Source organism: Ranitomeya variabilis, chromosome 6, assembly GCF_051348905.1.
Source record: "Ranitomeya variabilis isolate aRanVar5 chromosome 6, aRanVar5.hap1, whole genome shotgun sequence".
NCBI classification, from domain to species: Eukaryota; Metazoa; Chordata; class Amphibia; order Anura; family Dendrobatidae; genus Ranitomeya; species Ranitomeya variabilis.
Window position 1 is genome coordinate 135,126,286 of NC_135237.1, and position 15,341 is coordinate 135,141,626.

The 15,341-nt window shown below is 42.6% G+C and overlaps 1 protein-coding gene across 1 annotated transcript in view; it reads right to left on the bottom strand.

The window, feature by feature from the left end:
• The window catches only part of CPNE4 (copine 4), an 828,774-nt gene that overhangs the window by 178,619 nt on the left and 634,814 nt on the right, over positions 1-15,341 (bottom strand). The window contains exon 9 of the mRNA XM_077269031.1: positions 3,491-3,577. Within this exon, the coding sequence (XP_077125146.1) occupies positions 3,491-3,577 (87 nt within the window). The remainder of the gene's footprint in view (positions 1-3,490; positions 3,578-15,341) is intronic.

Here is a 15,341-nt window from a genome sequence, read left to right on the forward strand (position 1 = left end):
AGCTGCAGAAAATGTGTTTATAAGGAGACAAAGTTCAGTTTTACTGTCCTGTTTTAGTTACTTGTCTCACATTGGTAACTCCCCCTTTTATTTAAAATAATCTCTGCAGGCAGATACTCTTTAAGATCAGTGTCCGGCCCCTAGTATTGAACAGCTCATTTACATATAAGAAAAATGTGGATATCTCTTGAATTAGTCATCAGATCGCAGATATCATGGTAACATTTTATTCAGCTTTCTATGACCTACATGCCCATATAGAGGGCTTAGGAGTGTTGGTCCTACTGACAGATTCCCTATAAGGAAAAAAATTATAAACTTTTATGAACTTGCTGCTTAAAGTGGTCTGGGTGGTAGAGTGGGCCATTTTCCAAATTTTGTAATGGGATGTAATAATTATAGGGGATAACTCAGGAGACTCTTTGCGTGGAACAAGACAACTACAGGACACAGTTTTATAAGTGGTAAAGTCTATATTATCATACGGTGATTCAAACAGGTGCAGAGAGAAACTGAAGTCCACAACACTTGGTGTAAATATTAAATGCAGCTTAGCAGTCTATAGGGAACTTCAGAGGAAAATGCAATCACGCAGAAAGTCTATGAAGCACAGTTATTCTTGAGGATACTTGACACGAATAAGTCCTTGTTTTAGTCCAGACACATAGATATGCTTATAAGGCAGTTCAAGCAATGTCTGGGTGATAATCTCAGGTTTAAGCAGAGCAGCAACAGCTTACATGTCCAGCAAATGCAGATGGAAGTCAACAGGAGCAGCAGATGAAGGAGGATTACTGGAAACTGGTGTATGCAGCAGGAGCTCAGAGCAGAGTAGCAGGATAACCACACAGGTTCACAGGAGCAGGTATATAGCCAGGGATTCACCAGAGTCAGGAGCTGGATGCAAGGCAGAATACTCTAGCACAGACTGAAGGCTGGGGTGGAATTTTATAGCAGGAAGACACAGTGCACATGAGACCAAAGACGCCATCTTGGAAAAGGGCAGTAATGCACAAAAGGTAATAAAAATGTTCAGAGTCCTGACATGGGACTTCATGGTTACTTGGTTACATGGTTATCAGTGGGTTACATGTAGTGATGAGTGAGCGTACTCGTTGCTTGGGTTTTCCCGAACACACTCGGGTGACCTCCGAGTATTTGTTATTGCTCGGAGATATAGTTTTCATCACCTCAGTTGCATGATTTACGGCTTCCAGATAAGCTGAATACATGTGGAAATTCCCTAACAAACAGGCATTCCTCACATGTATTCAGGGTATCTGGAAGGCGTAAATCATGCAACTGAGGCGATGAAAACTATATCTCCAAGCAATAACAAATACTCGGAGGTCACCCGAGCGTGCTCGGGAAAACCCGAGCAACAAGTACACTCGCTCATCACTAGTTACATGGTAACTTGTTACACTTCTGCTCATAACATAAGCATCAAATATGCTTTGCCATTTATGTATAAACTAGATGGAGGCCCGATGCTCCCAATGGGTGATAATGTCGCAATTGGGGCAGGCTTTGCAGCATTGAGAATCTCTCCCCCCATGTGCTCACCCACCTATCCACTCTCTCTTTCCCCATGTGCTGACTTCTCCTGTCGGTGCTCTCTTCTTTAACCTGTCTAGCCCATGTGCTATCCCCCCTGTCTGCTCTCTCTCCTTCCTGTCCTGTATTCTCGCCTTATGTGCTGTCCCATTTGAGCTGTCCCCACGTGCTCTGTCTCTCTCACCCCTGTGCGCCTTCTCTCTCCCCCATCTGTTGTCTTCTCCTTTCATGTCATCTCTTCTTTGACCTGTGTACCCCATGTGCTCTGCCCCTTGTCTGCTCTTTCTCTCTCTCCACCACTGTGATGTCTTCTTCCCTCATGTCACGTCATGCATCTGCAGCCGGTATCAGCTGAATGATTCACTGCGCCTGTGCGGAATTCACGAAGGCACAGTAAATCAGACCGCCGCCATCTGTGTGCAGACAGATAGTGGCTGTCACATTAAAACTGCGCATGCGCTCCTCCTGTACAAAGATGGCGGCTGTCAGTGAATCATTCTTCTGATCCCGGTGGCGGCGTGTTTGCGACGGTGTTCCGCTGTGTTCTGCGCAAGAGGCTGCGTACGGCGTATACAGTGTGTGTGTGTGTGGTGCGTACGGCGTATACAGTGTGTGTGTGGTGCGTACGGCGTATACAGTGTGTGTGTGTGGTGCGTACAGCGTATACAGTGTGTGTGTGGTGCGTACGGCGTATACAGTGTGTGTGCGTGTGTGTGGTGCGTACGACATTTACAGTGTGTGTTTGTGTGTGTGTGTGGTGCGTATGGCGTATACAGTGTATGTGTGTGGTGTGACAGTGTTCAGCTGGTGGTACAGTGCAAGAGGCTGGTACCACAGCAGTTTTCATATTGAGACACCCATCACTTGGGTCTCCCAATATGGAGGTCGGTGAACTTCCGCCGCTTGGAATTCTGGGATCCGGACACATCTGGACGGAACAGGATGTGAAGATATTACAAGGTACTGTAAGTATATATTTAGATGAATGGAATACAAGACATAATTGGGGATTATAAAAAAAGAGTAAAAACAATATCTTTAACATATATGTATGTTAATGTTTCTGAAAGGTTTCCAACTGTGGAGAGAAGTTTATGGTCGTCCAGTTCATAGCACTATCAAGTAACCTTAAAGTCGTCCCTAGTCTAGTATATACATTACATGTAGTGCCCGTTTTTAAATGAAAATATACAACATCAGTGCCAATAGATTTACAAGGATGGCTGCAGTGAGCTGATAGCATGCATGCCCTGAGAGACATGGCCTGCAAATCCTACCACATTACAGCCGTGGTGGGAATTAAAGTGAGTGTTTTCTGGGTCAGGTCAGTAACGGGTTACATATTTATTTATAGATAATGTGAAAGATTAATGAGAGTACAATTCTGACCTATAAATCTACTGCTGGCAAGTCATTTGGCAAGAAAAATTACCATATTTAAAAAAAAATTGATTTGGCTATAGAATAGATATTTGATCCATGTCATATCACATATGTATATAAATCAATACAGTTCATGGACTCATTAATGGTTGTGTCCTATATATGTGAGTAGCGATGATCGAACAAATTCAATGTAAATCAAATTAAAATTGAATTTTATGTAATTTACAGGTCCTGATGGATTTTAAAAAGTTATGACTCGATTTGTACGAATTGGCGAAAAAATGCTTGCCACCATTTTTACATTGCAGAAGACTACGTTAACCACAGAAAGTTAATATAATTTCAGGGGCGACCACGCGTGGTTTGCAATAATGCATTGTAGCTATCACATCACATGGTATAGCACATCCAATCAGGAGGCAGACCTCCAAAACGATTAACTGAATCAAAATTTTGGGAAAAATTTGTCATTCGAATTTGAAAAGATTCGATCATCTCTAGATGTGGATGATGTTAATTACATTATTAACACATGTTGATTTCTTACCTTACACAAGTTGAGAATTACAATACCAGAGTTTTTGTAGTTTTTCTTTTTTGTTTTGTACTTTGGATTTATGCATTCCCACTGTACCTATAGGAAAGACAAAAAAGTCCTTAGTACAAAATTTTCAAAGAGCCACGTAACCACTGTGGGTATAGTCTTGGATGACAGATTGTAGCTATGTAAACTTTGCAGACAGGTCTTATCGATGTGGATTATACCTCATTCAAAGGCTCTATTTTTACACACTTTGTATAGAAAGTGGACACCTTTAATATGTGGTGCTGGTATCAATACCATGGATTGCAAGAAAAACAAACAAATCAGTTTTGGAAATCGAGCCAGACATGTCTCTCGAAGCAAGGATCATCAAGCTATGACTTGCCTACTGTGGACACACCATATGAAGAGAGCAATCACTGGAGAAGGTCATTATGGTCAGAAGAATAGAAGTAACAATCTGAAGAAGAAGACGACAAGCAATCTGATGGCTTGATACTATCAAGATAATGGCAGAGAAGACCCTAGTGGTTCTATCTAGGCTTGCACAAGATCGATCTTCCTACAGATCGTTCATCCATGAAGTCACCATGGCTGGAGACTGATCCGAAGGCCATTAAAAATAAATAAAGAGTGGTCTCTAAGAAAAGCACTTGGGAACACAAAGTGGTATTACCATCATAAAATAGTTTGCTACAATATGCCATAATGTTACCATAGGTTGAGATCTGACCTCAGGAACACCACATCACCAAAATATATGGTTCCTTTGGTCCAGTGTACAGGGAACAGCAGTACATCTATATTTAATGGAATGGAGTTCTATGCGTATGTGGTGATGGGGAATTACATAACTCACAGCAGGATCCTTTATTATAAGGGTCAGTGGGGGTTCCTACAATTGGATTCCACCTACCATTCAGCTAGTAAAGGCATATCTTAGAAAAATCCAATTACTTTCTATAGCAGGAAAGCCCTTTAACTGTACAAAAATCTATGATGGAAATGGAGAGCATTGCACATTGATAGTTTAAAAGTTTTAGGAAAATCATTGACTGTGCCCTACTGTTTTGTATTAAAAAATACAGTTGCTGTAGTAACTGTATAACCAAACAGCTTGGTATCAGCAGGCAGTGGGGCATTGAGGTATAAAATCAGCATTCTGAGAATGGGTCAATAAACACATCAGCTAACTGATCTGGTGGCATTCAGTAGAGTCAAGCCCAGCAGACTCTGACATTATACAGATTCCGAACAGTAATAAGACTGGAAGCAAAGAATATACAGAAACACATTGTACAATCATAGTACAGGGGCAATATCAAGGAAATTAAAAAAAAAGATCTGCAAACTGTTTTGCAGACCAACATAATAAAGAAAGATCATGAACGCATACTGGTGTATAATATAAAATGCAGCTCACAACTAATATGCATATATTAGAAGAGTGAATCCCAGAGCAAGATTTCATAAAATGTAGTCACTTTATTAATAAATAGTTCAAAAAGGAATGTAATCAATGTCCTACATTTTGTTGTAATTTCGTATTTGGCATTTGTGGTGTCCTGTTTTTATTATCACTGCGTCGGCTTTTTGCTGTATTTATATTATTTATATGACTGTTTGGTCAACGTAGCAATTTATTATAATATGTGTCTTAGCAAGAATTAACCTCCTATTTGTATGTACAATTATTTCGTGTATTTTTACATAATTAGATTGATGGTTTCCATCATGCACATATTTAAATTTCCCGTATCTGTGGGTTATTTATAATAATAATTATTCGTTTTTGTAAATGGATCACCATGTGGGTGACTAAAAATAATATTTTTTTGGGGACGCATGGCTATTATATTTATCTCTTTATATCTCATTCACTCTTTTAGATATGTACACATCCTTAGGTGTCACATATGCACATAAATATGGTTATTAGATAATTGTTGATGTGCTCATGTTCACACATCTTGCCATTTTTGCTTTATATATGCATCTATTGTTACTTGGTTCACTTTTTGGCCTATTTAATGCTTTTCTTAATTATATTATGTACATATATGTATACATACATATTTATGTACACCTTTCAATTGTTTTTCTTCTTTTTCTTTTCACTTGCAGCCTCCCCTTCACTGTGCACTTTTCTTTTCTGGCCATCACTCTCTGGCCTTTCTCCAGGAATGTACACTTTTTTCCTTACCGGCTTTTATTAACTTCTATTAGCAGTTTGTATGGAACCTTCTACCCCAGTGTTTCTTCATCTTAGCTGTGGCGAGCGCTTCCTGCGGCTGGCTTCGGTCTGGTGCCATGGATATGTGTCCTCATGGCGTCGTGGAGTCTCCGCCCGCTGCTGCTGACGCGTCTGCAGTGGGCGTAGACCTATGACGTCGGACGCCGAGGCCATGGTTTCCGGTCCCTGCGATGCTACAGGAAGCGCCGCATTAGACCACGCTATTGGGGCTTCTGTTTGGAATGCCCTGTAAATACCTGCAATACCTGCTTTACACTCCCCCCCCCCGAGGAAGCATTAATAGCGAAACGCGCGTCGGGGCTTCTTCCACGTCTGGCTTATAGGTTGGTATTATTGTCTCCATTTAACTATTATCCCTTCCGTTGTATTCACTTGATATATACATATTCTGGTGTTAGAGATTTGAGTCTGTAGCAATGATGCTTGCACATAATGCGGTTACTATGGCGGTGGCTCCATATATTTCATCATATTGATTGGATTTCTATACTTCATTATATTTATTGAATTTTTTTGCCCTTGCATATTTATGTGAGCAATCATCCAAGTATTGCCCCACTACCTCTCTATCTACTGGTTTTACATTACTGGAGGGATTATTTTTGCTATATTTCTTTGTATTTGTACTACAACCTTGCCGGACGTGGCACTTAGGTGTCACGATCCCTGTTACTACATTATATATGTATTTTAATGAGTATTCCTTTTTGAACTATTTGCTAATAAAGTGATTACATTTTATGAAATCTTGCTCTGGGATTCACTCTTCTGTTTTGGGTAACATTTCATATTTGAAGTGATAGAGCAATTATAATTCTTTTTGGCTGTCTTTTTGGTTAATATGCATATAATGTAGTTGAGAAAAATGAATTAAAAGGTTTGGTTAGTGTTACTGAAAAAGGTCAGCTTTTCTCCAGAAACAGCATATTGTTTAACCCCTTTGAGACAAAGTCTGTTTTCACCTTAATGACCAGGTCAATTTTTACAATTCTGACCATTGTCAATTTATGAGGTAATAACTCTGGAACGCTTCGACGGATCCGGATGATTGTGAGATTATTTTCTATTGACATATTGTACGTCATGATAATGGTAACATTTATTTCATATGACTTGCGTTTATTTGTGAAAAAAAAATGGAAATTTGGCGAACATGTCACAATTTTCAAACTTTTAATTTTTATGCTCTTTAATCAGAGAGTCATATCGCACAAAATAGTTAATAAATAACATTTCCCACATGTCTAGTTTACATCAGCACAATTTTGGAAACATATATTTTTTTTTTAGGAAGTTATAAGTGTTAAATTTGACCAGCGATTTCTTATTTTTACAACAGAATTTGCAAAACCATTTTTTTAAGGGACCACTTCACACTTGAAGTAACTCTGAGGGGTCTATATGACAGAAAATACACAAAAATGACACCATTCTAAAAACTGCACCCCTCAAGGCACTCAAAACCACATTCGAGAAGTTTATTAACCCTTTAGGTGCTTCAAAGGAATTTTTTGAATACAAATTTGATGGAATAATTAGTGGACACAATGTCGCGTTTGAAGAGCCCCTGATGTGCCTAAACAGTGGAAACCCCCAACAAGTGACACCATTTTAGAACCTAGACCTCTTATGTAACTTATCTAGATGTGTTTGAAGCACCTGAACCCGCAGGTGCTTCACAGAAGTTTATAGCGTAAAGCCGTGGAAATAAAAAAAATCACATTTTTCCCAAATAAATCTATTTAAGCTCCATATTTTGCATTTTCATAAGGGTAACAGGAGAAATTGCTCTCTACCATTTGGCGTACAATTTGTCCTGAGTATGCCGATACCCCATATGTCGAGGAAAACCACTGTTTGGGCGCACGGCGGGGCTTGGAAGAGAAGGAGCGCCATTTGACTTTTTGAATGCAAAAGTTGATGGAATAATTAGCGGACGCCATGTCGCATTTGAAGAGCCCTTCATTTGCCTAAACAGTGGAAATCCTCCACAAGTGACACCATTTTGGAAACTAGAGCCCTTATGGAACTTATCTAGATGTGTATTGAGCATCTTGAACCCACAGGTGCTTCACAGAATTTTATTGCGTAAACCCGTGGAAATAAAAAAAATCACATTTGTCCCAAAAAAATCTTTTTTAGCTACAAATTTTGTATTTTCACAAGGGCAAAAAGAGAAAATGGACCCCACAGTTTGTTGTGCAATTTCTCCTGAGTTCACCATTGCCCCATATGTGGTTGAAAACTACTTTTGAGGCACAGTGCAAAACTCAGAAACGAAGTAGCGCCATATTACTGTGCAGATTTTGCTGAACTTGTTTGAGGGTGCCATGCCACATTGGCAGAGTCCTTGAGGTGCCAATACAGCAGAACTCCCCATAAGTGACTCCATTTTACCAATTAAACCTCTCAATCAATTCATCTAGGGGTGCAGTGATTATATTGACACCACAGATGTATCACAAACTTTTATACCATTGGGCGATGAAGAAAAAATAATTTACATTTTTACCACCAAGATTGTGTGTTAGCCCCAATTTTTACATTTTCACACTCGGAAATAGGTAAAAATCGGACCAGAATTTGTCCCACAATTTCTGCTGAATGTATAAATACCCCATATGTGGCTTACAGTACTGCTCTGTCATAAGGAGCAACTCGGGAGAAAAGTAGGCTATTTGCTTTCTGGAGCTCAGATTTTCCTAGGCTAGCTTGTGGATTCCATATAAAGAGCCCCTATGTGCTAGAAAAGCAGAATCCCCCCTCAAGTGACCCCATTTTGGAAAGTACAACCCTTTTAGAATTTATCTACAGATGTAGTGACCATTTTGACTCCATGGGTGTTTTACAGAAACAAGCAGCAGTGGATGTAGCTGAGTGAATATTGCAAACTGCCGTAGGTGGGCTCTCATCACTACAGAAATGCCAAACATGTGGGTGCTACATATTGTTTAGGCATACTGGGGCTCAGAAGGGAGGGGAAGCATTTGGATTTGGGAGCTGAGAATTTGCTGAATTTCTTTTGGCGGGTGAGAAGCCATTTTGCTTTTCCAGAGCCTTTGTGCTACCAGTAATGTGGAAGCCCCCTATATTTCCGTTAACAGATGACAGATCTGAGTGGGGACTTTCTTTTTTGTGGATTGAGTAGAAGATTTTATTGGGAACATTTTACATGACGTTTGGGATCACAGTTATCCGGTTCTCTATGCTGAGCACTTACTTTGGGGTTTCCATCTAAATCTCTGAGTGACGTGATTCAGATGAAACCCCCGATGGATCCATTCACTATAATGAGGCAGCAGAGTTATTCTGGAGTCCGTCTAGCCTCTGTTCTGCGGTGTCCTTCTTTTCAGAAGTGCACAAAACTGGGACTGACCGCACTTTTATGCAATCCTAAAAAGACGGACACTGCCCGATCACAGGTCCTACGGCATCCACAGTGCCTCCATCTGCCTCGTAATACGAATTTTCTGCCAGGGGTTCTTCTGAATCACATATTTCAGAGACTTACAATGGAAACCCCGGTGTAAGCGCTCAGAGCAGTGCGCAGGATAAATGTGCACCGAGCCTTACTGTGATCTTTGGGAGGCAAAATGAAAAAATCAACAGCATATGAAGACTTGGTTTTATTCATTTTTTATGCCGTTCCTCATGTGGTATAAGTGATTAGGTGACTTTATTCTTCAGGTTGGTGCAATTATAGCAATATCAGATTTATATCGGGTTTTTATGTTTGGCTGCTGTCACACACTAAAATACGCTTTTTATTGCGAAAACAAGTTTTTAACCATATTTTAAGAGCTATAAATTCAAGAATTGCTTTTTTTTTAATACCATTCTGCATGTGATGAAGTAGGTAAGGTAGCTTTATTCTTCGGGTCAGTACGATTACAGCGATACCTCATTTGTATAGTTTTTTATGTTTCACCGCTTTTACACAATAAAAACTATTTTATAGAAGAAATAATTACTATTTTACAGCAGATCAGGATTTGACAGGCAAGGAAGGAGGCATGCCAGCGCCTGCTCCCTGCAGGACCTGAAAGGACCCCGTGGCCATCTTTGTGCCAGGGATCTCCATGGAGACCATCAGAACAATGCAATCGTCGATGCGATCATGGTGCCATACTAGTACTGCTCTGGGCACAAATGCACCTCCCGCAGAGCAGTGCTAGTATGGTGCATGTCGCAAAGTGGTTAAATCCCGTGACTTGAAAGGGGTTCTGCTGCAATACCATACACAGTCCTCTGATAAGTGTGGCAGAATTTTTGGAAAAAGCTGACTCTTTTCTCTACATTTGCACAACCAATTTAAATAAAAACTGAACCCTCAACAAACTTTGTATAAGTCAATAGTATATGCAAATACAGGTGCTTCTCACAAAACTAGAATATAATCAAAAAGTTAATTTATTTCAGTACTTCAATACAAAAAGTGAAACTCATAATATATAGAGTCATTACAAACAGAGTGATCTATTTAAAGTGTTTATTTCTGTTAATATTGATGATTATGGCTTACTTCCAATGAAAACCCAAAAGTCATTATGTGAGTAAATTAGAATAATTAACAAAAAAACACCTGTAAAGGCTTCCTAAGTATTTAAAATGATCCCTTAGTCTGTTTCAGTAGGCTCCACAATCATGGGAAAGACTGCTGACTTGACAGATGTCGAGAAAGCAGTTAAAGGAAAGTTGAGTGCAAGGAAAAAGTGTGGTGGAAAAAGGTGCACAAGCATCCGAGATAACCGCAGCCTAGAAAGGATTGTTAAGAAAAGGCCATTCAAAAATTTTGGGGATATTCACAAGGAGTGGACTGCTGCTGGAGTCATTGCTTCAACAGCCACCACACACAGACGTATCCAGGACATTGGCTACAAGTGTCTCATTCTTTGTGTCAAGCCACTCATGACCAACAGACAACGCCAGAAGTATCTTACCTGGGCCAAGGAAAAAAAGAACTGGACTGTTACTCAGTGGTCCAAGGTGTTGTTTTCATATGAAAGTAAATTTTGCATTTCATTTGGAAATCAAGGTCCCAGAGTCTGGAGGAAGTGTGGAGAGGCACAAAATCCAAGCTGCTTGAGGTCCAGTGTGACGTTTCCACTAGAGTTGAGCGACTTTTACTTTTTTAGGATCGAGTCGGGTTTCGCGAAACCCGACTTTCTCAAAAGTCGGGTCGGGTGAAATCGGCCGATTATTACGAAAAGTCGGGGGCCGACTGAAACACGAAACCCAATGCAAGTCAATGGGGAATCAAAGTCGGCAGTGAGTGGAGGACAGGAAAACACCTACAGTGCCCATTTTAATGCCAAAAACATCAATTCTTACTGAAGCTTGTCAATCTTAATTTACTTTATAATAATAGTTAGGCATTGAAAACTGGGTGTCATTTGGCTAAAGTTGTGGGGGGGTAGGGCTGGCTCAAAATTTTCATGGGCCCAGGAAATGCGGAATAAGTCATGGCGGTGGAGCAGGGAGAGGTAAGTATTTCAACTTTGCAAGTGCTGTGATCCTGAGCAAGCAGGGGGACCCACTAGTTGGCACTGGCACAGGGCCCCTCATAGTACGGCGGTGTGTTTGACGGCGGGCGGCGCCTCCCACTGCCAGAGACACTTTTGCATACTATGAGGGGCCCTGTGCCAGTGCCATCGAGTATGCCCCCCACCTGATGAAGGAACCTGCACTTTCATCTGCACCTTCCTCTTTGTCCCCGTGTAATGTGGTATAGTATGCGGGAAGGGGAACCTGACTTTCAGCAGGGTCAGATTCTGGCTGTGTACAGTGCAAGGGGAATGTAGTGGTCTGGGTCAATGTACCAGCAGACTCATCTAGCAGTGGCTGGGCAATGGGCAGGATGAGGAGGAAACACAGATATAAGCCCAAAATAAAAAAAGTAGGCTAAAAGCAGTTCAAAATTGGTAACAGGAGTACACAGGCGGCATAGCTTTGTTCAGTGGAGGACAACTGTAAGGACTGGCTGACACAGTTACTAGGCCCAAATAAGTAAGTAGGCTAAATGCAGTTCAAAATTGGTAACAGGAGTACACAGGCGGCATAGCTTTGTTCAGTGGGGGACAACTGTAAAAACTGGCTGACACAGTTACTAGGCCCAAATAAGTAAGTAGGCTAAATGCAGTTCAAAATTGGTAACAGGAGTACACAGGCGGCATAGCTTTGTTCAGTGGAGGACAACTGTAAGGACTGGCGCAGACAGACACAGGTAGTAGGCCTAAAATAAAAAAGTAGGCTAAATGCAGTTCAAAATTGGTAACAGGAATAACCAGGCGGCATTGCTTGGTTCAGCGGAGGACAATTGTAAGGAGTGGCTGACACAGTGAGTAGGCCAAAATAAGTAAGTGGGCTAAATGTAGTTCAAAATTGGTAACAGGAATAACCAGGCGGCATTGCTTGGTTCAGCGACGGACAATTGTAAGGAGTGGCTGACACAGTGAGTAGGCCCAAATAAGTAAGTGGGCTAAATGCAGTTCAAAATTGGTAACAGGAATAACCAGGCGGCATTGCTTGGTTCAGCGGAGGACAATTGTAAGGAGTGGCTGACACAGTGAGTAGGCCCAAATAAGTAAGTGGGCTAAATGCAGTTCAAAATTGGTAACAGGAGTACACAGGCGGCATTGCATTGTTCAGGGGAGGACAACTGTAAGGACTGCCTGACACAGTTACTAGGCCCAAATAAGTAAGTAGGCTAAATGTCTGCCAAAAATGTTCATAAATAAACAGGTGGCATAGCTAGGTATAGGGGTGGGCTCCTCTGCTGAGTAGCAGACAGTGGTAGTTGGCGCAAAGTATTAACTGGTCTAAATGGAGGCCAGGGCCCATGTATATTTTTACTATCATCTATCATTTCAACAAATTTGTATTGGCAGTGCCATTGAAGGATTTAACTGCACAGACTACACAGTGGTGGAACAGGGAGAGGTAAGTTTTGCAAGTGGTAGAGCACTGTTCGAGCTGGGGGGAACACTCTCTCGTGGGCGGCGGTACTGGCACAGGGCCCCTCATATTACGACGGTGTGTCTGACGTTGGTTGTGAACCACCACCGTCAGAGACACTTCATTGTACTATGAGGGACCCTGTGCCAGTGCCGTCACCCAAGAGTGGGCACACCCACCTGTCCTGGCAAACGGCACTCGCAAGGGTACTTGCGCCAAGTGGTGACCACGGCCCTGTGGGGGGAGTCAGCCCATTTAGGGAGGTATAAAAATGGCCTATGGTGCACATTCAGCAGCTGCAAATGGAGAAATTTGAACAGTCAGTAAGAGGAGTCCAAAAGCAAGACATTTTTCAGGCAAGCTACGTGTCAGCAGGGGAAGGTGGGGCAAAATAATTTGAAATCCATGATTGGTTAATTTTAATGAAGGTTAGATCATCAACATTTCGGGTAGCCAGACGTGTCCTTTTTTCGGTCAGTATTGAACCAGCAGCACTGAAGACTCTTTCTGATAGCACACTAGCAGCTGGGCAAGTGAGCTCCTGTAATGCATATTCTGCCAATTCAGGCCAGGTGTCTATTTTAGATGCCCAATAATCAAAGGGGAATGACCTGTGAGGGAGAACATCGATAAGGGAGGAAAAATAGTTCGTAACCATACTGGACAAATGCTGTCTCCTGTCACTTTGAATCGATGCAGCAGTACCTGTTGTGTCTGTGGTCATTGCGAAATCACTCCACAACCTGGTCATAAAACCCCTCTGTCCAACGCCACTTCGTATTTGTGCACCTCTAACACCTCTGCCATGTTGCCCCCTACAGCTCGTGTGAGAACCATCACCGCCGCTGTGTGCTGGGAATGCCTGAACCAAACGGTCTACAAGAGTTGCTTGTTTGGTAGCCAATATTTGCTCAAGGTTCTCATGTGGCTTGGTATTTTGTAATTTTCCTTTATATCGTGAATCCAGGAGGCAGGCCAACCAGTAATCGTCATCGGTCATCATTTTGATAATGCGGGGGTCCCTTTTTAGGATACGCTAGGCATACTCAGCCATGTGGGCCAATGTTCCATGTGTAAATTCACTGCTTTTGCTGGGTTGAGGAGCACTTTCTTGCAAATCAACATCACTTGTGTCCCGCAAAAACCCTGTACCTGACCTTGCAACGCCACCAGTTTCTATTGCCCCCCGAGAAGCATCCTCCTCCCATAAATATTCATCCCCATCATCCTCCTCTTTGTCCGCCACCTCGTCCAGGAGAGTTCCCTGAGCTGACAATGGCTGACTGTCATCAAGGCTTCCCTCCTCCTCAGCTGCAGATGCCTGCTCCTTAATGTGCATCAAACTTTGCATAAGCAGACGCATTAGTGGGATGCTCATGCTTATGATGGCGTCATCTGCACTTACCAGCTGTGTGCATTCCTCAAAACACTGAAGGACTTGACACAGGTCTTGTAGCTTCGACCACTGCACACCTGACAACTCCTTGTCTGCCATCCAACTGCCTGCCCGTGTATGTGTATCCTCCCACAAATAAATTATAGCACGCCTCTGTTCGCACAGCCTCTGAAGCATGTGCAGTGTGGAGTTCCACCTTGTTGCAACGTCGATTATTAGGCGGTGCTGGGGAAGATTCAGTGATCGCTGATGGTTCAGCATACGGCTGGAGTGTACGGGCGACCGGCGGATGTGCGAGCAAAGTCTTCGCACCTTCAGGAGCAGGGCTGGTAACCCCGGATAATTTTTCAGGAAGCACTGCACCACCAGGTTCAAGGTGTGAGCCAGGCAAGGTATGTGTTTCAGTTCTGAAAGGGCTATGGCAGCCATAAAATTCCTTCCGTTATCACTGACTACCTTGCCTGCCTCAAGATGTACATTGCCCAGCCATGACTGAGTTTCTTGCTGCAAGTACTCTGCCAGTACTTCCGCGGTGTGTCTGTTGTCACCCAAACACTTCATTTCCAACACAGCCTGCTGATGCTTACCACTAGCTGTTCCACAATGGGACACCTCGTGTGCAACACTGGCAGCTGCGGATGGAGTGGTCGTGCAACTGTGCTCTGTGGACGAGCTTTTGCTTCTAGAGGAGGAGGAGGAGGGGTGGCGAACACCTACAGTCAACTGTTTCCTAGACCGTGGGCTAGGCAGAACTGTCCCACTATGGCTGTCCCCAGTGGACCCTGCATCCACCACATTAACCAATGCGCCGTGATGGACATGTAATGTCCCTGGCCATGCTTACTGGTCCAAGCATCTGTTGTGAGGTGCACCTTTCTACTGACTGATTGCCTGAGTGCATGGACAATGCGGTCTTTGACATGCTGGTGGAGCGCTGGGATGGCTTTTCTCGCGAAGAAGTGTCGACTGGGTAGGTCATAGCGTGGTACTGCGTAGGCCATCAGGGCTTTGAAAGCCTCGCTTTCAACCAACCGGTAGGGCATAATCTCTAACGAGATTAGTCTAGCAATGTGGGCATTCAAACCCTGTGTACGCAGATGAGAGGATGAGTACTTCCTTTTCCTAACGAGAGTCTCTTGTAGGGTGAGCTGGACTGGAGAGCTGCATATGGTGGAACTAGCGGGGGTGGTGGTGGACATGGCAGATTGAGAGAGGGTTGGTGATGGTATTCTTGATGTTGGCCTACATAC